Source organism: Trachurus japonicus, chromosome 9 (genome assembly GCF_045865225.1).
Source record: "Trachurus japonicus isolate A0001 chromosome 9, Traja_1.0".
Lineage (NCBI taxonomy): Eukaryota > Metazoa > Chordata > Actinopteri > Carangiformes > Carangidae > Trachurus > Trachurus japonicus.
The window spans coordinates 34,803,732-34,831,273 of NC_140915.1; the positions used below are offsets into that span (position 1 = coordinate 34,803,732).

At 43.0% G+C, this 27,542-nt stretch overlaps 1 protein-coding gene across 4 annotated transcripts in view; it reads left to right on the plus strand.

The window, feature by feature from the left end:
* tncb (tenascin Cb) overlaps positions 1–27,542 on the plus strand; it is a 138,439-nt gene that overhangs the window by 62,811 nt on the left and 48,086 nt on the right. For 2 of the 4 annotated variants that reach the window (XM_085787625.1, XM_085787626.1), the window contains exons 1-6: positions 859–1,284; positions 16,691–17,269; positions 18,419–19,639; positions 23,609–23,872; positions 25,043–25,158; positions 25,686–25,839. In XM_085787625.1, the coding sequence (XP_085643751.1) occupies positions 16,783–17,269; positions 18,419–19,639; positions 23,609–23,872; positions 25,043–25,158; positions 25,686–25,839 (2,242 nt within the window). In that variant the 5' untranslated portion in view covers positions 859–1,284; positions 16,691–16,782. Of the gene's footprint in view, positions 1–858; positions 1,285–16,690; positions 17,270–18,418; positions 19,640–23,608; positions 23,873–25,042; positions 25,159–25,685; positions 25,840–27,542 lie in introns of those variants that run through there. The other 2 variants (XM_085787627.1, XM_085787624.1) reach the window with 2 other exon arrangements.

A 27,542-nucleotide genomic window follows, 5' to 3' on the forward strand; every position in this document is an offset into this window, starting at 1 on the left:
TCCCTTGTGTTTGTTGGAATAAGTTCTGCCTGTTTACATCCAATTCTTGACCGCAGAACAGCCGGTAATTGCGCCCGGCGTTGCATTTGAAACTCTTAATCAAGAGACTGGTTTATACACCGACACATCTGTTTGATCCTGCGGGGCGTCGCGTCGCGTTTCCACTCGGCGGTCGCAGCATGAGCTGGTTGAATGGATGAGTCAGTGGCAGAGAGGCTTTTATTCCAAAGCTGTTCCGGTAACACAAGAAGCATCAATCACGTCAATTGAAGTTGTTGGGTTTCAGACGCTGACACGATGACTGGGGTCAGTGGCATGAATGACATCAGTATGAAATTTCCAACTCAAATACCAGTTCCTATTTTGTCAACAGTTGTCCCCGTCCCTTTGTAGGCTACTTATCAAAGTTTTTATTCAAGGAAATCCACTTTCCAAATCAGGATGCAAGAGATGGATAGGATATAAATATTGAACCTAGACCTTATGGACATCCACCTTTAAACAATACAATATCAAACCATTAAAAGAACATGACAAAGTTTGCCTGTGCTGTAATCTATCTATCTATCTATCTATCTATCTATCTATCTATCTATCTATCTATCTATCTATCTATCTATCTATCTATCTATCTATCTATCTATCTATCTATCTATCTATCTATCTATCTATCTATCTATCTATCTATCTAACTAATCTCTTGCTTTCCATTGGCTTGGCTACAGCAATTTGCGGCTAATGGTCCACCCCCAACCCCCCACCCCATGTCTTTCTCTCAGTTCTCTCTCTCTCTCTCTCTCTCTCTCTCTCTCTCTCTCGTTTCAGCCTTGAGGCGTCCTGTTTCAGCTCCTTCGCTTTCAGTCACAATGCTGTGGAGAGGGTGAATGGGTGGGGGGCATTTAAGAGAGCAGTAAGTGGGAGTGGAGTCTGACCGCAGAGGGTCTACTGTTTAAGAGAAAGGGAATTCTCCCCTTCACTCACTCTCTTCCTCTCTCTCTGCCGCTCTCTGTCTTCCTCTCTCACCGTCATCCTCTCTCTCTCTCTCTCTCTCTCTCTCTCTCTCTCTCTCTCCTCACTGGCTGCACATCAGCCGGCTCTCTAGGTAGACTCGAGTAAACACTCTAAGAGAACAGAGAGGAGAGGGAAGATGACAGAGCTGTCAGCACTCTGAGAGATACAGACTGGTGAGAACATTTGCCAGGGCTGGCTGATAAGACTCCCTTCACCACTGCTCCTGCTCACATTTTCTCATCAGTGGAGAGGCTTGTGAACATTGTGTGTGAGGTAAGTCACCTTTTTTTTTATTTCATTTTATTTTATTTTTTACCTGCATGGAATGGATGTGTTTGAATTGGAGCAGAATGAATGGGCTGATTGCTTTACCTAATTAGGATGACTGAACCACAGAGCTTGACACATTTATAACTTCAGCCACGTTTCACACTTTTATATAAGTTATTGTTACAACTTTCTGGAGGAATTATTTAATGTTTTTGTCTTTTTTTTTTTTTTTGATCAAATATGCATAAGGCTGTAACAATTTTTTATTCCATCATATCATATGTTGAGTTTACAAAATGATAATGAAAAATGTTTTTTGACAGTATTAACCTAATTCTTAAAATGTGTCATTTCCCTTGATAATCCACACTGTATTACTGAAACTGCTGTGTTTCATGGTGAATGAGCTGTATCTATAGTGACCATGCTGGATGGTATATTCTCACCCAAGAGTATGGGTGCCATTAGTTACAAAAGCAGCTTCTGTAATTCATCCCCATGTTTTACAAGTGAGGACTTCAGAGACTGTCTTAATTTTGCTCTTTACTGCGTGCACCTGGGTGCCAATTATGTTTTACTGTGAAAGAAGTTTTTTTTTTTTTCCCTCTTGCTGGCTATTTTCCATTTATTACCAGAGCAGTTAAAAAAAGAGTAATGTCTCCAGAGAGGGAAGTCTGTGATGATCTGCTGCATTATTCTGCCTGTGTTAGGGACGATGCTGCGTTGTGGTCTGATGGACTGGCAGAGGAGAAGATGGGTAGGGTTAATGTGCGTGTGTGTGTGTGTGTATTGCTCGCCGGACTGGGTCCAGCTGTACACTTTATGGTTGCCAGCAGACAGTAGGCTTGTGTAACCCAGGAGACAGACAGCTGCTCTGCATTAGATGCTGCTGGTTGGTTCCTCTCCCAGATCTCAAGCATATACACACTTTGGGCTGTAAACTGGCAGCCTTACTGACACACGTGCACGGGCACACACACACACACACACACACACACACACACACACAGTCGCAGACTATTGATCTCCATGTGCAGCCCAGCTTCCTATCTCCAGGTCATCTTCATTTGTTTGTCAGTTGCGTCCCGTGGGGAGATTAAAGGAAGACAAACAGAAAATCTGAAGAAGATGTTTGATGGGACCAATAATCACTGAAAGCAAAAACATTAGTTCTGGATTACTGCTACTTTTTCACTGTACAAGATTTTGTTTGATTTAAGCTTGAAAGTTTTCAGCAGTTAAAGAAAGCCTAAGTAAACAGCAGCCTCTGTGGTCACAAATATCAATTACAGGAAGAGTGTTAAAATATAGTGTAGAGATGAGTCATAGGCTACTGAGGCAGAGAGTCTCTGGTTCCCTCAGGTAGTCAGGTGTATCACTTACACAGTCATGTTTGTCTAAAGTTTGCCAACAGTAGCGAACAGTAGCCGCCTTAAGCTGGCGGTCGTCATACCAGACCAAGTAAGGCTGGAGCAGCAGCATTTTAGGGTTTTCTAGGTTTATTTATTTAGCACACATCTATATTCGATGGTGCAAGGAGGGAACAAAGCCGATTGGCTTGTGCATAAGTTCCACCCCTGTCACTAATTACAATAATACAAATTTCTATGGCTAACAAATAAACATAGAGAACAAAAAAAGGAGATAAAGTGCATACATAATCAACGTTACAGCAAAATGAGCAAAAATGAGGAGATAGAGAAGAGACAATGGAAAGAAGGTACAAAAAATTCATAGATTGAAATCATAAAAAAAGACAGGGTAGGGATGTGGGATATGGATACAGCGGGAAATTCAAGAAAAGTTAAGATGTATTTTTATCTGCTTTTTAAAGAGTGAATATGAAGATATGGATCTCTCTGTGTGAGAGAATACCTGCGCTGTTCCTGTGAAGTGAACAAAACTATGTCTGAAACGCATCTGGAATCCGGACAGCTGAAAGCGAATAAGAATTCTGAAGAAATTCAGATGTATACCTGTTGGAAGAAACTTGTATGGTCATCGTGGTAGCTCTTCATCTCAGAGTGAGTGGGTTAGAGGAAGGGGAGGGAGAGAGGAAAAATGGGTGAGTCACCAAGGAGAGAGGGAAGTATATGGAGACATGATGTGGGCTGTGATAGAGGTGACCCACAGGATACCAAGGCAGCGTCTGCTGGATGGTATTTGTGTACGATGGAGGAGAGAAACAGACACAATGAGGCAGCTTGGCCGTGTTTCAGCAGATGTAACTTCAGACTCCTCGCAGCCATCTGAAGGATTCTGTTTCATTTGGGAGTTTATTTTTCCACAAGCGTTTTTTTTTCTGTTTTTTTTTACACATCGGCTTTCCGCTCCGATGATGACTACCTCTCTGCATGACAGGCGCGCTTATCTGATCGTAGGTGGCAATCGCGGGCTTGGGGCGCATTAACATTTCATGATGCTTAGGCTGCGGATACGAGTGGCCGCTGATAGTGACACTCGGCATAAAGATGAGTGGGAAACGGGCCTTTGTTTGGACAGCTGTTAGCTCCCAACGCTGCTGCGTGCCCTACAAAGCTCCCTGAGAGGGTGACTGTCTTTAACCCCACTTAGCTCCTTCACTGGTGATTGAAAGCAAACAATAATTGTGGGTATTCATGATGACCCACGCTGGGCGAGACTCGGGGGAGATGCAGACGTGTTTTGGTTGGACTCAATGCACGTCATCTTTAATTCAGGCCAGTCCGGGCTCCCGTAGCCGGCTCCTCTCCCTGCCCTTCCTTTTGTCTCGCTATAGTTTCAACATAGTTACTGAAATATCTCGCTCACTACTCGTGGTGTTCACTGACATCTGACCAGATGGGTGGACTCATTTCACCTGGGCTGCCTGTGCTGCATGGTGCACATGGCCACCTGTGGTCCACATGGTTTATGACTGCAGCAAATCAAATGATACAAGTGCAAGGGAACTAAAGATTGGTTCCTTTGCTGAAGTGTGTAGCATTTAAATGGAATATAAATACTAAAAGATACAGCCAATCCAATAGAAATACGCCTGAAGCATATTCAGCTATTTTTGTATGCACATTCTTGGTCCTCAGAGGACGGATTCATTTTTCTTTGGGAATTTTTTATCAGGCATCATCAGTTCTTTTTTCATGTCTCAACTTGTGTGGTTTATGACCAGATACCTGCTGAGCTTGGCATCCCCATTAACCTTAGCTTTGGGTTTTCATTGGTGCTAATTTGAATGTGAATGTTAATAGTCACTATTAATATACATAATTTGGTAACACTTTACTTGACGCCTATCTCTGTAACGCATTACAGTATATATTATAAATATAGTTATAATTGGCTTATAGATGTGTATAACTATCATTATAAACACTCATAAGGCTTTATAATAACATAACACATTATAGAGCAATTATAACTCTATTATAATACTTGACCTTAAGCCATTATAAAATGCTCTAAAATGTGTTATGCTTATTGTTATAAAGTCTTATGATAAGTTATGAGTGTTTATAATGATAGTTATACATGTTTATAAGCCAATTATAACACATTATAACTATATTTATAATGTATTATCGATGTGGGCATTGTCAGCAAATTACTAACAATAATATTGTATTATAATACCTGACCTTATAAGTCATAATAAAATGCTTTATAGTGTGTTCTGATTATTGTTATAAAGCATTATGATCAGTTATGAGTGTTTATAACTATAGTTACAGTGCTATAAAACTGCATTATAACTCATTATAAGTATGGTTATAATGCGTTATAGAGATAGCCGTCAAGTAAAGTTATACCCATAAATATTATACCCATTAATATTAGCATGCAAACATTAAGCTTATAATGTTTGTATTAATCCTAAAGCTGAGAAGTGTACTGCCTGTGCAGTAATAACTGTGACACTGAATGGAATATGATTTATTTTACAATAGGATAGGCTTTTATAGTTTTTGAATTAAATTCTATTTCATCTTACAGTTCAACCAATTAGCAAATCCTGATTTTGAACTTGAAGGCTTGTATCACAGAGTAGTGTGCTTTCTTCTGACCACTCCTTGTGTGTTTAAAGAAATGTTTGTAAGACTCAGACTTTGCATCACTGAGTGTGTTTTCCTCACCACAGCCTTTTTCCTGTTTCCCCAGCCCGCCCCCCCCCCCCCCCCCCCCCCCTCTCCTCTCCCAGTCAGCTTAGCCATCACCACAGAACAAAGACCCCCCCCTCACCCCTCAAGGAAATCCAGTCTTTTAAGCATCCCAGATGGTTTTTAATGCTCCTCCGATGCTAATGTGTAATGGGGAAAGGAGTAGAAGTCTTGGAGCTGTGGGATGTGAAATGCCTTTGTATTGCCCTGCCCTCCGTTGGGGCAGCCAGTGGACAAACACATGTGGTGGACTGGATACTTGATGTTAACACTTTACCACCACCAGTGACTTTGCATATTGGAATGCATGGGCTACAATGTTCTGGGAACATGATGGGGGTCCTTTTGAGCGGGGTAGACAATTTAAATTGGGGAAAATAGTAAAAAAAAACAAAAAAAAACGGGGTAAGCCAATGAAGAGCCGACCCTGGGGATTCGGGTCATTAGGCTCATACAAGTGTGTGAATGGAAGGCACTCCCAATTTGGACAGGGAACACGCTTCAGACTTTCATCACAGACAAGGACAAACAGATGTCTGGGTATCACAGCCAACATGCATGCTTCCATTTGTAGTGGAGAGAAAAAACCTTTCCAGCTTGTTTGAATGGAAGTTACCCATAAACCTCCGGTGTAGCGCTGACATGTGCAGTCTTTTTTTTTTTTCAAAAGCCCTTGGAAACCCTGTGTTTATTTAGCATACTTGGGATTTTATAAAAGAAAAATCTCCCTCCACGACTGCATATCATTTCAGTCCCATAGGACTTTCAGAACAGAAAGGGAAGGCTCTCTCCTCTACAGATGTGTTGTCTTGTCTGTAGTCATTTGGGTTGCTGGGTCTTTCTTTGGTATGTTCCAGTCTGTAGGTCAAGTGTTTCACACTTCTTTGTGTCAAGTCTAGTGTTGGTACCACTTAAGACAATACACTGGTAGCTATTACATGCACAAAAGTTCACAAGAAGTGGCGTTCATGCAAAATAAGCCAGCCGAAGCTGTTTGGAGATCCTCAGGGGAACGTGTTCTCACCTTGCAGCTCATTTACCTGAGAGGGAAGGTGTTAGTTACATGGTAAGTTTAGACAATTCCCAGAAGTCAACATCGATACCTCTGTGTAGTGTTACAACATAAGCAGCAGCCCAGAACCAGTCCGATTTAAAAAAATTTTTTTTATAGTAATTGCAGTGTAAATGCAGAGGAGAGAGAGGAAGTATAGGCAGAACGGAGGCCTACGCACTTACAAGTGTCTGGAGAAAACAGCAGGTGGATGTGCTGTAAAGGCTGCCAAGCCTCCACACCACACAGGGGTTAGGCTAATAAACAGTAGGCCACCGGTACCCAGCATGTTAAAAACCTCGTGAACAATGACTAGCATCTAACCTCTCCATCTGGACCCAGTAAGAAACAGCAGCGCGGAGAGGGAGGGCCCCACGAGGGAAGAGCCATAAAGAATATTGATGGGTCTCGTGGCGTGGTGCAAGTCAAAACAGAAAAAACAAAAAAAATAGTGTGAAAGATGGGACTGTCTGCTCCACAACTGACCCAATGAGCACTGCTGTTTGCTCAACATTTGTTTTCACCATATCTTGGTGTCAAAGTGGGAAATTGGTTTTGGTTGAGGAAACAGACTTTTTTGGTGCAGTATCAGTCAGACATGTCAACTCTGGCTCCAAATCACTCCGGCGGTTCTGTGAGTGTGATAGGGCTCCGTCTTGGCAGAGCACTCTCTCTGAGTATCCAGATAAGTGTTTCTGCCAGTATCTCAGATCCAGCCTCGCCATCCGCCTTATCAGCCATGAACACACTTACCCCCACCACTCCCCCCTACTATCTGTGTCATCGGATCCAATGGGGTCACAGTGGAAAGCCAATAAGCATAGCTTTGGTTTGATGAAACCAAGTCTTTCTTTTTTTTTCTTTTCCTTCCATCATTCTCCATTTCATTTCTGTTTACCATGTGGGAAATTATGATAACACTGAGAACGGCAGTGAAAATATTGATATGGTTTATTGATTTCACATCGCTGCCTTCAGTCTGATTTCATTTGAGGGAATCCCTTGTCAACAGTTGAATAAGATAATGTGACCTCTATCTAATTATATGTTACTGCTTGGTTTAAACTCATCAATAAAACAATAACTAACCTGTTTAGCTTAATTTTTAATTTTAAAGATTGTCACTTCAATCCCAATTTTCCAACTAATTTAAAAAAGTAAAATACGTTTTTAAAAAGCAATTTTGAAATACAATATCATTCATTTCATATTTCTCTTATTCTTTAATCAGGCCTCAGCACCAATAATTGATTTTGGCCACTTGAGGGCATCAAAACAGTCTGTTAACACAACACTGAAATATGTTCTCACCTCATATAATGATTGTAGATTATGTGTTCCTCTTTGCAAAACATAACAATTTTCATCAGTAACAACATATTAATTTGCATTTTTGTCTCTCCACTACTTTGATGTGTAACATGTCAGGAGATAAGGACAATATGATTACATATTCATGTTAACAATTATGTGTGAAAAATCACCTCCTGTAGATTCATTTTCTTGTGATTGACTGATTGGTTAATTAATTAATCAATTGAGCTTTAATCATGTCAACCAACCGGAGCCTATTAACACTATCCAACAGAGAGGAAAGCTGCTGCTGCAGGAAAAGATAAGATGACAACGGTGGAAAAAAAACACACATGGTGATGTGGAGGGATGGAGATCTGCCATAAAGCAAATTAATCAATTCAACTACAAAGCTGGTATACCGTTGCCACGGAAATGACACGGAAATTGAGCCCAGGCCACTTTTGCAATGGCTCTGTGTGTCAGTGTGCGCTGACCTGCTGAACCTGACCTGCTTCTGAAATATAGGCCTTCCACAAGGAGCAGACCGGGAGGCCTGTCTGTCAGCCAATCAGCTGCGTCCTCCCTGCATCACTGCCGCGCTGTATTACAACCACAATTCGCGCCTCTTATTACCTGCTAATTTCTCCCCCCACAATGAAATGAGGTGAGAATGATCGCTTGCTCGGTCTGGTTCTCCAACGCTCTGCATCTCTTTTGGTTGTTAAGAGAACAGTTTACTTCTTTATTATGCCGTCTAGGGTTTTGTGAAGCGCCGCGGCGGGCCCCGTCGGTCGTAAAAGAAGCAGAAAGAGAAAGATGGTGTGTTGTCTTCCAGAGCACGAGGTGATAAAATTTGAAAAACCTTTTCTGAGAAGCAGCAACAACCCCGTTCCATCGATCACGCATCGAGCAGCCAAGTCGAGCCCCCCCACCCCGCCCCTGCCTCATGCTGGAAATTCATTTCTGTGTTTGATGATTATAACTCACAGGCATACTGCTGTCCTCAGCAACTCACTATCTGGCCATGACCTTGGTGGAGCTACAGTATCCAAATCAATATTCACCTAGTCTAGCCCAGGACACATGTGGGAGGTTTCTTTCACCTTGTAGGCCTGTTGATTATGATGAATATCTTTATCAAGAGATTTGCGGGCTGCTGGGAAATGGGATAGCACAACCAGAAGAATGCGTTTATTTCAATATCACTTACGTGGAAAGTGAGTTTCTGTCACTGAGGCCAAGTTCCTGGTCATTTTCTCTTATTGTGGTTTGACAGTATCTCAAGGTGAAAAGAACCCCAGACAATAACCCTTCGTTCAGTCCTTATACCAGCGACCCAGATTCGGATTCTGTACCAAAGGATGCAAGCTGAGTTTTTGTCACGGGTGACCTACAAAACTAAGCAAGCTTGATAAATTCTTCAGAAATGAATAGAAAGCGTGCGCGCATCCTATCAGACCTGTTTAACATACAGTCGTGGGACTTGAGTTGTAGTTGTGGTCATTGAATATTTACAGCTTTTACACACCAAGTGGGGCACACTGCTTCATTATTCAGTTTGTTTGTTGTCGCGTTTACAGTTGGATGAGGCGGCATCTGCTCACGCTGCTGCCATTATCCACCGACTGTTCACAAATCTCTCTCTTTTCATTTTGTCAGACTGCGTCTCCACATTTGGTCCACCTACTTTTTGAACGACTTATCTCACTTTATTGTTGAACACAATCTCATTCACTTTATTTATTCAGGGTGGGCCAATTGAGAGCAGGCTCTCTTTTTCCAATGACGCCCTGATTACAATAATGGAAGCAAAACAATTTAATCAATGCGTATAAAATATGCATGCAAAGCGTAAAACATACAATAACTTCAAAAAGTATATGCACATTCAGAATGCATGAAGTCCATGATAATATGCTTGAAATGATTGAAAGGAATCAAGGCATCCAACTGAAGCTGTGACCAAAGATTATTCCATTTAAACAGAGAAAAAAGAAAATAGAAGTCCTACCTCAGTCTAAACAGTTGGGATATTAAGAACCAAGTAATTATGAGTATGAAGATAGAGTATGGAATAATTTAATATCATAAAAAGTCAGCAAATTTGTTAAGTAAACAGGTAATTTGTTAAAGGGATAGTTCAACATTTTGGCATATTGCCCCATTGCCATAATCCCAATAGGTTCGTTACCATTAATTGTCGGTGCAAGCTATTTTTAGAATGGCAGAGCAGAGCCGTGAGCTGCTCAGAGCTACGCTACGGAGGCTAATGGAATTCCTTGGTTTCCCTAATCAAACTCATCAAATACACAATCCAACAACTCCAAAACGCTCTCGTGGACAAGTTGTGACCTGCACATTCACCACGCTATGAGATAATAACGGAACGTTACCAGACAGAGTTGTTTTAGAGGTAAATTCATGCAAAACCGCTGTGCTATGCGAGTTCCCGTCTGGGGCAGTTTTTCAGCAAGCAGTCTCTGCATTTGCCTCGAAAACAACTCCGTCTCGTAATGTTCAACTTGTCCACGAGAGCGTTTTGGAGTTGTTGGATTGTGTATTTGATGAGTTTGATGAGGGAAACCAAGAAATTCCATTAGCCTCCGTAGCGTAGCTCTGAGCAGCTCGCGGCTCTGCCCCGCTGAACTAAAACCGACAGTTTAAGGTAACAAACCTATTCCTAAAACTATAGGGATTATAGCAATGGGCCAATTTGCCAAGATGTTGAACTATCCCTTTAAGCAAAGCCCTATAAATAAACAGTGTTGCTCTCTTCTCAGAGTCACAAAAGTCCAGCCTACATGTTGGTAAAGCTTGCAGTGATGGGTCGTGAACCCATTACCAGTTCTAAATCTAATTGCAGAGTGATCAACTGTGTGAAGTGGATTTTTAGTACAGAGGGAAAAGCATGCATTAAATGACATCTCCATAATAAGACAATGATAGAAGAGCCAAACGTCTTGCCTCTTTTACACCCAAATAGCCACTGCTGCTGAATGCCTGGTGACTGACGTGTTTTCTGTCCTTGGAGCCGCCATATGGTCCAGTCTCAGCAAAGGTGAACCGCAGTGATTAAGTTTGTCAGCATGTGGTCTTGGCTGAAATTTAAAGAAATCCCCACTTCTGCACACGACGTCTGCAGTCCTCCCCAGACACAGGGTCTTCTCATCAATCTCTCAGTGAACTGAAAATTTGTATCTTAAAGACAGGAGATAAAAAAAATACCACTGGTAAAGTAATCATCCACACAGGATTTATTTGTTTTATTTATTTCAATTTGAAGTGGACTGACCAAATGGAGGCAGGATCAATGCAGAGTGATAGACCGCTGTAATAAGACAGATCTTTGCATGCCGTGTTGCGCTGGAGACACCCAGTAGCTTATGAGGATTTGTGCTGACTGGACTGTCCTGGTTTTACTCTTATCTTGATCCTCTTGGTCCTCCTTTGTGTGAAATAAATACATTCCCATGATTTACTCAAGGATTATGGTTTTAGACTTACACAACATTGCAGGGAAAAAAAGACAACATCTAGGGACATCGTGGAAAACACTTCCAAGTTCTTGCAAGAATGGAGGGAGCTGCTGCTGCTTGAACCGGTCCTAGGTATGATGGTTTTTACATTACACTAATGGGAAAATCAGATATGTAAGAGAGGCGAGGATTATGTAAGGAGACACTTCTGTGGATTGTAAATTTCAGACTCTTTGAGTCGCTACCACTGTTTCTTTTGGACTGCAAACATGTATGAACTTTGTACAACCATGGATTTTTATCTGCATGTTTCATACATTCTGATGATATAAAAAATGCTTGAAACACATATATTTAGATTTTTCTTTTGGTAGTTTTTACAGTAGTTGCATCTACTAATTAGCCTTAGTTTGATTATTGGGTTTGGGAGCTGATAAGACCTTTCTCAGTGGAGACCAACAGAGATGTGGATTTAGTTTGCAGGATCTGACTTTGTATCGACCCAACGGCCAACATAACATTTTCTGTTATTCCCGAATGTGATTTCTCTCTAACCAAACCTAACAAACTAAACCACAACCAGCGATGTAGACTTAGTATCAGTATAACTTTAATTTTGGCAGCAAATCAAATCCAGTTACTGCAGAAAACCAGCCAGTTTTGCGTGAAAATTGTTGTAAAAGCAGATGTATTGACTTTTTGGCTGTGAGGCATCATTCATGAGACTGGGAATATGAAGCCGCTGTGTATTGGCTTTTAGGGTTGGGGTCAAAGGTCGGCTGTTTGATTGGCAGACTCTTTCACTTGAATCCTGAAGCAACAATATCATAAAATCAACTGAACAATGAGAAGGCTAATCACTTTTGAAACTGATCCCGTGGAGCTTTCAAGCATTCCCAGCTCTCACTGAGAAGTATAAAACTTAAAGTGTTTCCCTTGCACTATATGTGTATGTGCCAGCAGGTTTCCCCCCCCTGATAAAATTCTCCTCACATTTGACCACAAGGCGGGCAGCAAGCTTTGTTGCTGTTTGAGAAGCTAACTATAGAGCAAAACCAAGTGAGGGAATTACAAAGCAGCAGCAGTCAGATTGTATCGAGCCCATGTCTGTGGTGCCAGCAACCAGCTGCATTAGCATAATGCCAGGGCCACAGGGTGCCCATGAAGGAAGTCCAAACAGAGGGATCAGCTCTGTGTTTCTCAGGGTCACACTCAGATTCTCTTATTGTGATTGTTGTGTTTCACATTAAAGATTAGCGGACGGCGGCGGAGGGGAGAAAAGGTCAAATAAAACAATTTCTCAGACTCTGTGGAAGTTTCTTCTCTTAATCTATTTCTGAATGAAGCCGAGTTTCGCCAGAGCCACAGATTCCTCAGACAAAAGCCTGCTTTGGTCTCTCAGGGCTGCCTCGCTCGGAGGGTCCATGTGGAGAGCAGCCACCCCTCAAAGTGGGAAAGCCAACCATTCGGCCAAAACTAAAACCTTAACAGCAACTCAAAGCAATTTTCTGCCTATTTTGTGATTTAATCCCTGGTTTGTGATGCTTGGGCGCAGTGGTGTGTCTGTATTGGTGTGTGTGTGTGTGTGTGGCTGTGTGACATAGCGTGTTAGCGAGTGAGGGGGAGGTTCTTTCAGATCCCTGAGGGCCCAGATCCTCAGCGCTCCCATCAGCCAAGCTACATTAGCACTTTTACAGTCTACCCATCATTGAAGCGCTCATCCCTTCCTGCCTAATCGACGGCTGAGGAGGTTGGGGATGGTGGGGGGTGAAGCCGTGGGATCCCTCCAAGCTGAACTCATCTGTCTGCTTTCCTAATCACACGTCAAGCTGCATGGGATGAGTAGACCCAGCTTCTCTTCCTGGAATATTACCTGCTGACTGTCAGTCCCCCTGCGCACATGAAAATGCCCAGCAAAGATGCCCTGTGTTTCCACTCATCAGCGCGACTTAGTCAGGTATAGCAGCAGCGGAAATGAAACCCCATCATACATTATTCCAGCACGGCGGTTGAAATGTGTTATGTGTGCCCTGCAATCATGCATTTTCATATCTGCTTTAACCAGACATTTTCATGTTGGCTGCAAACAGCCCGCTCTTAACCTTTACAGATGCCAAGGCAGCACACACTGCTTTTATTAGAGGTAGGAAATGATCGTTGTCACGTCAGCATCTCGCACAAGTCGGAGTGAAAGGTGCAATTATATAAACTCAACCTGAGACACTTTAGAAAAACAGGCAGGCTTCAGTTGTGCTTGGAATCTATATTCAGAATTTATCTCTCCCTATTGGTTGTAAACAGGCCAAGAATTTTACTAGACCTTGTTTAAATAACTGGAAATCAGATTATTAGAGGAAGAAAATGCTTAACCCCCCTGTTGTCCTCCTGGGTCAAAGAAGGAAGGAAGGACGAAGGGAAAGAAGGAAGATAGGTAGGAAGAAAGGCAGGAAGGATGAAGGTAGAGAAGGAAGGAAGGACAAAGGGAAAGATGGGAGGAAAAAAGAAGGGGAAAAGGAAGGAAAGATAGATTGAGGGAGGGAACAGATTGGGTCAATTGGGTCAAAAAGGAAAGAAGAAGTAAGGACGAAGGAAGGAAGGAAGGAAGGGAGGGAGGGAGGGAGGGAGGGTGGGAGTGAAAAAGGATTGTGGAAAGAAGGAAGGGGAAAAGGAAGGAAAGAAAGATGGAGGGAGGGAACAGATTCATTCAAGGAAGGAAGAAGAAAGGAAAGAAGGAATGGAAAAGGGAAGGAAGGATGGAGGGAGGGAACAGATCAGGTCAATTGGATCAAAAGAGGAAGGAAGAAGAAGTAAGGACGACGAGAAGGAAGGAAGGGAAAAACGGATTGTGGAAAGAAGGAAGGGAGAAAGGAAGAAAGGAAAGAAGAAAGGATGGATGAAGGGAACAGATTGGGTCAATTTGACCCAGAAGGACAACAGGAGGGTTAAAGAATCATCCCTCTTGCTCTTATAAGCTACATATCTTCCCTAACATAATCGGTGTAGAGGGCAGAACAGACTCAGACTCACATGAAGCAAGTGCAGACCGTCGACCAACCAGCATATTTAATTTAACGCTAACATCAAACGGCAAGTGAAAACATCTGGTTTAAAGTTTGGCTCCTGTGCCGCTACCTCAGCACATTTTTTTTTTCCAGCAGACCTTTTAAAAGAATCATGTCTCAGAAGGTAGGAGCAATAAGAATCATGTTACAGTACTAAAAGACAACCCAGTAGCTGTCAGGAGAGAAGTCCGGGAATGCTGACCTGCCCATTTTTTTTTGCAGGTATAGCACACAAAGGTCTGCTGCACAAACACAGATGGTAAAGTACAGACTGGTATTAATCTGTCAGCTCGGGGGTTGTGGGTCTGGACCGTGGAGTAAAGAGGAGGGTCCCCGCCGCTGTGCAGGTGTTGTTTGTGGCAACCTGTCATGACATGATGGGGGGGGGGAAGAGAGCTTCAGATCTCCAAGGTCACATGCCGTCCCTGCAGTAATTGCTGCTCTGGGTGCTGCGGGATTGTGAAAAAGAATGCTCCCAATGTCATCTGTTAAGTGTGTGTCCACTCCACTGGGAGCAGAGGGGCTAAAATGGGTCAGAAGCAGCAACAGGACTGGAGGTGGTCTTTTGTTGGGGGGGCATAGAAGAAGGTTAATTGCTTTTTAGTGGGATACTTGATATTTCACCCCAGCTCTGGCTCATGGTGTGGATGTGGATGAACGGTGCTTTGCAACGTTACAACCACAAATTTATATTCATTTTATTGGGATTCTATGTGATTCACCAACACAAAGTAGCTACTGGATAATTGTGAAGTGGAAGGAAAATGATACATGGTGTTCATGATTTTCTTTTACAAATCAAAGAAAACTTGGAACTTTTTGGCCTGCATGTAAGACACAAAGTATGGCAGAAACCTAACACTGCACATGAACCTGAACACACCATCCCCAGCATCATGTGGGGAGGATTTTCTTCATTAAGGACAAGGAAGCTGTTGAGAGTTGATGGGAAGATGGATGGAGCTAAATATATATATATATATATATATATATATATATATATATATATATATATATATACACACAATCCTGGAGGAAAAGCTGTTAGAGGCAGAAAAAGACTGGAGACTGGGATGGAAGTTCACTTTCCAGCAGGACAACCACCCTAAACACACAGCCAGAGCTAAGGAAAGGTTTAGATCAAAGTATATCCATGTGTTAGAACAGTCAAAGTCCAGACCTAAATCTTACTGAGAATCTGTGGCAAGACTTGAAAGTGGCTGTTCACAGACGCTCTCAATCCAATATGACCCAACTGGAGCTATTCTGCAAAGATGAATGGGCAAAAATGTCAGTCTGTAGATGTGCAAAGCTGCTAGAGACGTCACGCACCCCAAAAGACTTGGAACTGTAACTGCAGCGTTCAACAAAGTATTGACTCAGGGCGGCTGAATACATATGCACACCACACTTTTCAGATATTTTACTGTAATAAATCTTGAACATCATGTATCATTTTCTTTCCACTTCACAATCGTGTGCTACTTTGTGTTGGTAATAATAATTTGTTGATATCACATCCCAATAAAATACATTTAAAGGGACGTTGTGTAACTTCTCCTGTTATCTATTCACGAAAATCGATTATTTGGTTCAAAAGTATGTATGTACGTAGTTTTCATTAATCAGTAATGTGAATTAGCCGTTCATATCATTCATATCTACATGGAGCGGGTAAGCTCGGTGCTGGCTGCCATGTGGTGTCGCCATGTTTTTACGTTCATTGGCAGCGTGACGCTAGGAAACCACGGAAACTCAGCGGAGACACCGGAGCTGTTGGCTCAGGTGGAGGTGGCGTCTGTGAAAAGTCACCGCGGTAACGCAGTGAGGAGGAATGGAGCGTTACACTGATGCTGCATTCACCTGCAGTCGGGCAGACGGCCGTCGGTAACAAACCAGATGTCATTTTAGTCACAGAAGTCAGAGAAAGCCGGTAAAACGTGGGTCAGGTAAACAATATGACATCGCCATGACAACATATTGTCACGTGTATTGTTTTGCCTCGTGCTGACGGACCACTTGTTTACATAGTGGCTTGTTTATGCCGCTACATGCAGCAGCTGTCGGCCGTCTGCCCAATTTCACGTGAATGCAGCATGAAAAATACGATTGAATACTTGCGATATACAACCTCAACGCTAGATGGGAGTAATTCCTACACAATTAAGTTTGTGGTTGTAACGTGATAAAATGTGGAAACGTTCAACAGGCATGAATACTTTTGCAAGGCACTGTGTGGGTGTGTGATGGAATTATGTTCTATCGATCATAAATGGCAAAGGCGAATGTGAATATCCAGCAGCATCTTGTGTCAATGATTGTGCTACATGTTTGATATGGTATTGGAAGCGAACACTTAAAAGTAAAACAAATGAATATTCCTCATCCTAGGGCTCAAGACAAGAACACCAAGCTGACATCTGAATAGACTGTTCTCCATTCAGCTGCGACTTCATCAGAAGCTGCGGAGCCAGGCTGCCATCATGCAAATGAGAGGCTTTCTTCTAGGCTGCCTGACCGTGGCCCTGCTCCTCCAGCTCTCCACGGCTGGCCTGGTGAAGGTCATCCGCCACCGCAGAGAGGCCCTGATGCCCAAGAAAACGCAGGAGAACCTCACCCTACCGCACCCCGACCAGCCGGTAGTGTTCAACCATGTCTACAACATCAACGTCCCCACCACGTCCCTCTGTGCAGTGGACCTGGAGTCGCCCGGAGGTTCGGAGCCAAAGCACAAGAGCGCTGCTCCGATGGGCATGCAGAACACTGAGCACATGGAGCAAACCTTGGACGGAGAAAATCAGATCGTGTTCACCCACCGCATCAACATCCCCAAGCAGGCGTGCGGATGTGAAAACCAGATGCCAGACATCAAGGACATCCTGAACAGGCTGGAGATGCTGGAGTCAGAGCTGTCCACTCTGAGGGAGCAGTGTGGCAGTGGGGCAGGCTGCTGTGGTGCCCAAGTTACAGGTAAAACCTAAACTCTATGCACTGTTATGCTGTAATTCTGATGCCAGTGAATTTACTGTTTAGTATGCATGTGGGCAACTCAGGTAAAATCCATTTCTTAAGAGCTTCTAGTATGTTTGAGAGTAGAAAGGTCATGGTGGAGAACAAGGGAATAAATGCAGGCTGCCACATGGAATATTTTCAGGAGACCGTAGCACCGACTTTGCATCTTTTGGTCCATTAACCACAAATTGGCTGTACGTTACATTTCTGTCATTCCTTCTTCTGAGAACACCTTCATAGATTTATCACTATATTCATTTTACTGGCATGGAAGTCAGCACACAAAAACATAAAAATTAGCTTAAGGTAATTTGTCCATTACAATAAGTCATCATTACTTCATTTATTGTCAGTTGCATTATTGTTTAAGTTTTTGTGAAAATCCTCACTGGATTAAAACACACAACATCCGATTTTTTGTCAGATTAAAACACTAAGCATCCCTTCAGTCCAAACACTGGCAAAGACATCAGTGTCATCCCTTCTCCATATTTCCTGTTTGTCGTCACTGAACCTCAAATAATAGCAAATAACCAAAAAAATTAACTGCGTAAAAATATACAAGACATAGGATTCAATGTGAGGGACTAAATTCAATCTGTCAAACCATAAAACTCTCTGGAAGTGCAATGGGCTCTTTGCACAGCTCTACTACTTCCTGAACTTAATGCTGCTCCTTTGTTTCCTGTCTTACATTATTGGACAAATTGGTTGGATTAATCAGGTTGTCCAAAAATGTAAGACAGGAAATAAAGGAGCAGCATTAAGTTCAGGAAGTAGTGGAGCTGTGCAAAGAGCCCATTCCATAATATTTGATAAGACTGGTACACAGTTGAGGGACTCAAGAGTACAACTCTGAGACAGTGATAGGATAAAGTCTTTACATTAGGAAGGGGTGCAAAAATTTTGAAACCCATGTCAAAAGTGATTTTCATGTTTAGTCAAGACCCAGCCCTAAATGTATCACAAATATTTTGGGAGTAACTGATGTCTTAATTTTGTCCAGGGGTCATGGAAGTGCTACAAATTGAAGGATCATCCAAGGGTTAAGATGCTGGATCAGACTTGATTAAAAATACTCTCTTTCCCTTTGACGTTTTCCTCCAGGTGAAGTGTCCATAAAGCCCTACTGTAACGGCCGTGGGAACTGGAGCACTGAAACCTGCAGCTGCACGTGTGAGCCTGGATGGAAGGGCCCCAACTGCACTGAACCCGAGTGCCCCAACGACTGCCAGGACCAGGGCCGCTGCGTGGATGGCAAATGCGAATGCTTCTTGGGCTTTGGAGGGGACGACTGCAGCATTGAGCTCTGCCTGCTGGACTGCGGCGACTATGGCAACTGCGTGGAGGGCTCCTGCCTCTGTGAGGAGGGCTTCATCGGCGAGGATTGCTCCCAGACCAACTGCCTCAACAACTGCCTAGGCCGGGGCCGTTGCGTGGAGGACGAGTGCGTGTGCGACGAGCCGTGGACGGGCTTCGACTGCTCCGAGCTCATCTGCCCCAACGACTGCTACGACCGTGGACGTTGCGTCAACGGCACCTGCTATTGTGACGAGGGTTTCGCCGGGGAGGACTGCGGTGAACTTACCTGTCCTGGAAACTGTAACAACCGTGGCATGTGTGTGAACGGCCAGTGCGAGTGCCAGATCGGCTACAGCGGAGAGGACTGCTCCAAGCTCACCTGTCCCAAAAACTGCCACGACAGAGGCCACTGCTTCAACGGGAAGTGCATCTGCGATCCAGGGTTTGAGGGTGAGGACTGCTCTGTCCTGTCCTGCCCAGACAACTGCAGCAACAGGGGCCAGTGCATCAACGGAGAGTGCGTTTGTGACATAGGATACCAGGGTGAGGACTGTAGCGAGCTGTCCTGCCTCAACAACTGCCAGGACCGGGGCCAATGCGTCGACGGACAGTGCGTATGTGACAAGGGCTTCACCGGAGAGGACTGTAGCATCAAGACCTGTCCAAAAGACTGCATGGGACGCGGAGAATGCGTGGACGGAAAGTGTCAATGCTTCCCGGGCTTCACAGGGAAAGACTGCGGTGAGCTGACCTGCCCCAACGACTGCCTGGACCGGGGCCACTGCGTCAACGGACAGTGTGTTTGTCACAAGGGTTTCACCGGCGAGGATTGCAGCGAGAAGACGTGTCCCAAAAACTGTCTAGACCGAGGGTACTGCGTCGACGGTAACTGTGTGTGTTACGAAGGTTTCACCGGACTGGACTGCTCCGTACTGACCTGCCCGGGAGACTGCCAGAACCAGGGGCGCTGCGAGAACGGGGTGTGTGTGTGTGACGAGGGCTTCATCGGAGAGGACTGCTCTGAAGGTAAGACAGGCGATGTATGCAGGCTGTTTAGCTGCCCACAGCTCCATTAAAGCATTTTGATATTAGTTCATACTACTAACTGTGACAGACAAATCCAGGTTACCCCATTTGGTAGCCCTTTACTTGTCAGGTGGTTGCAGAGTAGGTGTTTACAGCCAGTGCACTATTTGTATTCGGATTCGGACTTGGGCTTTTAAAAAAAACTTTGGATTCGGATTCGGGAAGAAACCGGAAATGGGCGCACTGACTTCAGCCGAGCTAGTGCTACGCCGAGCTAGCCGGCTAACTTCCGCTTTAGCTCTCGGCTAACTAGAACGGGAATAAAATAATTTAATAGTGCGGCTCTTCTAGACTTTCCAAACGTAATCGGACTGAATGGATCAAATTCTGGTTGAGAAACGAGTCGTTTCGCGGGGGTTGTGACACTCAAAAAAAAAAGATCCATCGTTTTATAGCCGCTTCTTTTCCCATTATTGTCTATGAGAAAAATGCTAAGCTGTTGAACGGTGACCCTGGAAGTATCGGTGAGCACTTCCTGTCTACTGTAATGCAATGCATGCAGGGAGTTGCTGTTTCTTAGCAATCCTAACGTGAACCAGACACAAATGAAACAGGGTGACTCCCGTGGCGGCAGCCGGCAGTGCTGCCTGCTCATGTTTAGCGCTCTACTCGTGTTGTGCTTCTATGGCGGGCGCACCAACGTTAAGGTGTATTAGCGCCACCTACTGTGTTGGAGTGTGAACCAGAATCACCTGGTTATGTGCTGTTGCTGATCCAAACATTTCTTTTTCTTTAGAAAAAAGCTCCCGAATAATGAGGAGAAACTTCGGACAGAAAAACTATTCGGGATCAAAGCATTATTTGTGTACTTCCGAATACGTATTCGGGTACACCCCTAGTGCAGACCACATTCATAAGACCTTTCATAAGGTGTTCATAAACCATTCATAACGGCTTCATAAGGCATGACTCGACTAGCATTCATACATCAGGGTTACACTGCTATTGAATAACAAAGTGGGATTTTTTTTCAAAATAAAAGTCCCCAAATTGCACCTGGAAATACTTTATTGAGTTTGGCTCCTGTGCCCACGCCCTTGCCAAAGAGAAAAATTACATTTTTGTGAATATTTCATGAATAGCTTGTGCATGTGTGGCAGGACAAAGGAGGGCCCAGGTGGGGTTTAAACCCCAGTCTCCCGGGTAAGAGTCATGTGCGCTGACCATTTGACCAAACGGTCATCCCTGTGGCCAGGTAGCCAGGGCGCATCATCAATGGGAGGCATAGTGACAGGACCGTCAACTGTCACACATGTTATTGTGTATGCCACTTTACAATATGGTCAGTGAAGGCTTCATAAGGGCAAATTTTCATGGATGGTTTATATGTTATTTTGCATGTCACTTTAGCCTACAGGTGGTGAAGGATTCTGAAGGATAACTGAATTACAAATGATGCTACCACTGGAATGGTTCGGTGTCTGGGCAACTTTGGGTGACAGGAACAAAGCAAACAATGCATGAATTCTGCATACATAACTTTTTAATGCCCCAGTAGGCCTGTACTTCCAGGTGCGATAAAGGGACTTTGATTAAACATCTGGGTAACACACAATGCATTCGTGACTGGCTGCTTTATGAGGCCTTCATGAACCATTGTAACAGAATGCTGAACAGGGGTGTTTTGTTCTTGCATTTCCAGGTATAATTAGGGGACTTTTATTTTTGAAAAAAAATCCCAGCATGTAACCCGATGTACTGTATGAATGCTGAGTCATGCCTTATGAAGCCGTCATGAATGCATAACAAACACCTTGTGAAGTAAAGTGTTACCATCCAATTCCCATGCTGCTTTTAGCTCTGGTTTGGTTTCCACACAAAAACAAAACAGAGTTTTCCACCTGCTAGCTAGTTTTGTTTGCCTGTTTGATACAGACCGGAATTGTTTATCAGAGTTAGCTGCCTGCTACTATTGACACTGAACCTACCAGTAAAGTTTGAGGCCATGCAACAAAACAACAAGCTGAAAGACAGTAAAATGACAAAAACTAAAATGAGCTAGACCATGTGAAGAGCTGAGAAGAAATGCATAATTAGATGACAGAGATGTGAGTCGATGTTTAAATAAATACTCCCCAATGCAGCTTTTTTATGTAAAGGTACCACTCAGACATACCAACAGGGTTGCCAGGTCTGTGTGCCAAACAGCAACTCAAAACCAGCCCAACCCAGTGGGTTATGTGCTGTTGTGACGTCATACAGCATTGGTATAATTAGTGTGTCTGTGGGGCTATATGCTGATCTGGCCTGGAGTCAGGTTGGACGGATTTGGGTATAAATATTTGTCATTCAAAATATGAATCTTTATTGATAAGAATTATTCATATCATCTGTATGTAACAGGTCTGCCCAAGCCCAACCTGGGGACAAACACTTAGCCCAGTTCCAGGAATAACGTGGATCTGGCAACTCTGTACACCAACATGGTTTGATTTCACAGTTCACACTGATACAATTTGTAATTTAACAATGAATCCATGCAGGGAGTGGTATGAGCAGCTGCAGCTTCACTCTTCTGTGTCTGAATGTAAACCTCATACGTACAATGATGCCTTCACTGTCATCATGTTTGGTCTTTGAGGCTGCAGGGCCTCAAGGGGACGAAGTAGATATGACCTTACGCGTTTCCATGAAGATTATCTGACATTGGAGCTCATTTTGGTATAAATATTCCTTTAGAATGTTTTCTGAATAAGTGGTGATCTGGCAACTTTTGGTGTAGTATGAGCATATTGTAAGAAGCTTTAGTGAAAGTCCAATTGGAATGAGCTGCACATGTAATATTAAATCAATACTCAACCCTCAACTGAGGATCTTCATACCACATATGAATAAAAAAACAAGCTTACTGAGTTATTACTAATTTAAATAATTCAGCCAGTTCATATTCTGCCTGTGAAGTATGAAGTGTTACAACATCAATACAATTATATAACTGAAATGGAAAAGGCAGATGCCTTTAAAAATGAATATAGAACATATTAATCCACTTGGATCCACTTTTTGGATAGTGTGTATTCAGAGGAGTCTGTTAAGTGTCTGTTTTGTTAGATACTTGTGAGAAGGTTGACTGAAGGCACTTGAAATGCCTCCTGTGTGCTCTATGGGAATGAGCTGCAGTACATTGTGTTATTCAGTTTTTGACTTTAATATTTGCATAGTAATATTCATTCAGTAAGCCTTAACAAAATATGAAGTGCTTTTGTGGATTCTTGAAATTCACCACACGACCTAATAATGATCGCTGGATGTAATCTTATTTTCCCTTTTATTTACGTTGGCAAATTTATGATATGAACCTTTTGATTGATAGTGTCTCTGTTACAAAATATGAATGGAAAATGTTTCTCTTCAATAAGAGTTTTGATTTTGTTCTGCAGCTGCCATTACAATGATTTGCTTTGGAACATATTTCTTCATATTGTGCTTGGAAAAATGTTGATGTCGGAAACCTCTCTTTTTGGAAAACTGCCATTGACGAGGGGTGAGGGGTAAATCACAGTCACAAAATTCCATGATTTACGGGTTTGTGTGTTTGAAATTATCATAAGCATTTTGTCCTTCTGTGAAGTTTCCCCAACTTAAATATTAGAAAAGCCCACTTTATGGAACAAAAGCAGCTTTTAATGAGCTTTACAGCGTGGCTCTGACTGCTGCACTCAGTCTTCAGTTATGTTCTGCAAAATATGAGCTGAGATAAAGTCATTTGTTTCCAAAGAAAATCAATTTCCAAACTCTTGAGGCATCAGCTCGGTGTTATCTTACCTCTTCTGTCACTTGAGAAAATGTTCAGCTTATCCACCTCTGGGAGCATTTCTGATAATACAGCACTCAGTAACCCTGTTACTACGTTTCTCCCATTTTCAAATCTTCTCTGCTAAACGACTTTTATTCTCCATATCTCCACAGTCTCACCACCCAAGGACCTTAAAGTGATGGAGGTCACCCCGGAGACGGTGGACCTGTCCTGGGAGAATGAGATGCGTGTGACCGAGTACCTCATCACCTACGTGCCCACGGCGGCTGGAGGTCTGGAACTGGACATGCAGGTGCCTGGAGACCAGAAGACGGCCACGGTCCGGGAGCTGGAACCCGGCGTTGAGTACCTGATCAGCGTCTTTGCCGTACTCAGCAACAAGAAGAGCGTTCCTGTCAGCGCGAGGGTGGCGACACGTACGTGATCCCTCTCTGTGGAAATGTACAAAATGCGGCGTTTCAGTGAAGATGAAACGTATTAACCTTGTAAAGCCTGAATCATGAAATAATTGTCAGAAAATTCCAATTTTTTGTTATTATTATTTTTTGTTATATTATTGGACCTTCTGACAAAAACAATTATATATAGGCTATATAATGAAAAAAAAATGCATATCAAATTTGCATAGAAAATGACCTTGCTGTATCTATTTTGATACACACATTAACACTTTTCTATGATGAAATAAGTTATGAAATATTAAAGCAGAAGTAAGTGAAATGTTTGTGTTAATATAAGTCTTAAATAGTTATATCTTCCGACGGCAATCACTTATATAGAGTGTTTGGTCTGAAACACGGGTCTGTTAGTCACTCTGCTCTGCTGTAAGCCGAGGAGAAAACTTTCCTTGTATCCTACAACCTTTATCCAATGTGGAGAGAGAACGGCATGAGGGGCTGTGTGTGCAGCCAAGGGATGCGCGTGAATGTGGTGACATAGGGACGAGGACCAATAGATCCATGACGAGGGCGGGGACTGCTAACTCCATCGGCTGACAAGAAGTTATGGTGCGTTCAAGGCAACCCGTAACTCATGTTTTTCCGACCTATGAAGTTGTACCAGTTCGATCTGGTACGAGTTCACGGGTCGGAAAAACAAGAGTGGCCCTTATAGTGCACTTTCACAGGCAACAGGTTGGAAAAACACGAGTTACGGGTTGCCTGGAACGCTACAAAGTCGTAAGTCGTGACTTGAAGCCGTAACTTACGGTTTCAAAAGCCTGCCTGGAACGCAGCATTAGCCAAAATGACCGGATTGCTTACTTCTGCTTTAAGTAGTTTTACTTTGCATCAGTGCAGAAACTATTCCTATTGAAGTTTCAGTAACAATTCTTAGGTTTTTCTTACCTTAACCTTTTCAAAATTGGCAAAAATATCCATGAGAAAACACATTTGGGTCTGCTGGTGCATAAATAACTGCACCCAGGTGGATTATCTGATCATTGCATGTATCTAATTGTATACATTAGGTTTTTCAGGAAAACAAATCACAGTGAGGATGTAGAGGTCTCAAAAACTCATGTATTTGTATCAAATTCGATACAAATGGCGACAGAGGGTTGAAGAGTTTTGTTGCGTTTCTCCTAGATCTGCCTGAGCCTGAAGGACTCAAGTTCAAGTCCGTGCGGGAGACGTCGGTGGAGGTACAGTGGGACCCCCTGGACATTCCCTTTGATGGCTGGAACCTCATCTTCAGAAACACAGTGAGTCCTGCTTCCTATTATGTTAATGGAGCTTCTGTATTCCAGGGAGTGGTTGAACTCTAGAGCCTACCACATCATTATCCATATTTTCCTCTGGTAGAAACCATATATGAACCACTGCAGACTCCCATCTTCAGATGCAGTAATTCCCTAATGTGCGCGCAAGAGGATCAGAGTGAGGATCCAGTGGAAAGTGGTTGAGCCATGCCAGAATGCAAACACACAGCAGTCAAGGCTGTTAGGACGTCCTGACAGCTTCAATGACCCCATACAGCATATAGCAAATGTTACTTTGTTTACTGCTTTATTTTCCTTTCTGAGCATTCATAGAAACCTTTTCCAAACAGTGCCACTGGGAGTTACTCAAAGCCACACTATTAAACTGAGTACCCTGTCAACTCTTTAAGTCCAAACGCCACCCAGAGCGCCATTATGTATGATTTGTATGTTTCTTTCCCTCACCGCTCACATTATGCCAGCACTAGTCTTTGAAGTGGTTGATGACTGCTGTGTTTTGGTGCTGGCAGAAAGAGGAGGACGGAGAGATTCTTAACTCCCTTGGCCGTCCAGAGACCACCTTTGAGCAGTCGGGCCTGGGGCCTGGCCAGGAGTACGAGGTCAAGCTGGAGGTGGTGAAGAACAACAAGCGCGGACCCCCTGCCTCCAAGAACGTCTTCACCAGTAAGTGTAAACATTCAAACTGCCGACTGGCTCATCGATCTTTTGTTTCAGGCGTGTTGGAATGGTTTTTATTCCAGAATGGTGAACGTGTAGTCAGTTTGCACCGGGCTCTCTGACTTAAAGGGATAGTTCACCCAAAATTCAAATTTCACTCATTATCTACTCACCCTCATGTGGACTAAGAGCTGTGAGAATTTTCAGAGTCCTCCGTTCCTTCTCTGAGTTACGGGGGGGGTCCGTGCAGCAGTATTTGTCCATATAATGGTTGTGAATGGATACCACTTTTCTTCGTCCAAAAAGACACACCAAAAAAACATCCAAATACCTCCATACTGCTCGTCTGTAATGTCCCTCTTGTATTGAAGAGCCGACATGATAAATTGTTCCGAAAAAAATTAAATAAGTCTATATTTTAAGCTTGTTTGTAGGGGAAGCTCCCAGTGTCTCAGTTCACTGCTCTTCCTGTGTCAGTGCAAATCTCGCATGATTGGATGGTTTTTGGTGTGTCTTTTTGGACGAAGAAAAGTGGTATCCATTGACAACCATTATATGGACAAATACTGCTGCGCGGATCCCCCCATAATTCAGAGAAGGCACGGAGGACTCTGAAAATTATCACAGCTCTTAGTTGACTTGAGGGTGAGTAGAGTGAAATTAGAATTTTGGGTGAACTATCCCTTTAACCCTTTACTGCATGTCTTTACTCTCTCTCAATCATATTTCAGTCCTGCCAGAAAAATACAGAGTTTTTTTTGTGATTGGTGCTGGTGGCCTTTATTATGTGGCTGGATTTTTAAAAAATGTGGCATATAAATGCAATTTTATGCTCTGAAATTGCAGGAATTTGCAAAAAATTGCGAGAGCTGGCAAAAAAAAAGTGATTCACCCAGCGGCCTGGTTTCATTAGGCTACAACCTTAATGTGAAAAGAGAGAAAGATTTCCAATGACTTCCCATGATAGGCAACATTCTCATCTTGTTTTATTTCAAAACATAATTAATATGGCTCAATCTTTCAAAACATTCCTGAGTCTATAAAGATCCGTAGCTTTAAAAACGAGAAGTACATTTTCTTCGCGTGAGGCGATAATGTTTTGCGTCACGTAATTACATCGCTTCATAATGTTCCCAGGGCAACAAGGGGAAAATGGCCGATCCTGTGTGAAGTTAACATGTGAAGCAACATTTTCCAACTTTCTATGACTTTTTTGCAACGACAATGCAGGGATTCTGAAATCATGTAAGCCCCGCATATTTCACGCATTTTGTGCGGAAATTGGCAATTTCTGTCTTGCCGTCCAACCACTGCATAATATGCTGGCTTTGGCTGATTATTTGCATGATATTTTGTAATCAAAAAGCTTTTGTTCCCCCATTGTGTACATTGAAAACCAATAATGTAGAATATAATAGATAATACAAACTGTAATTTAATCTTGAGTATCTTGTTTTCCCATGTGAAAGCCATGAAATGGTGATGGTCAATTCATTCTGTCACTATGCTGTTGTAGAAGAAGTGTGTTATATAAGTGAGTGAGTCCTCAACCTTCCTCATATTATTCATAAATAACATAAATACCTCATTTCCATCATGCTTAAACAATCCTCTGACTGCGGCTCTTTTAATGATGTCATTTATTTTAATCTCTATTGGAATATTGGGATCTGACTGGAGAATTATTGCTACTATTATCTTAAAAGTGC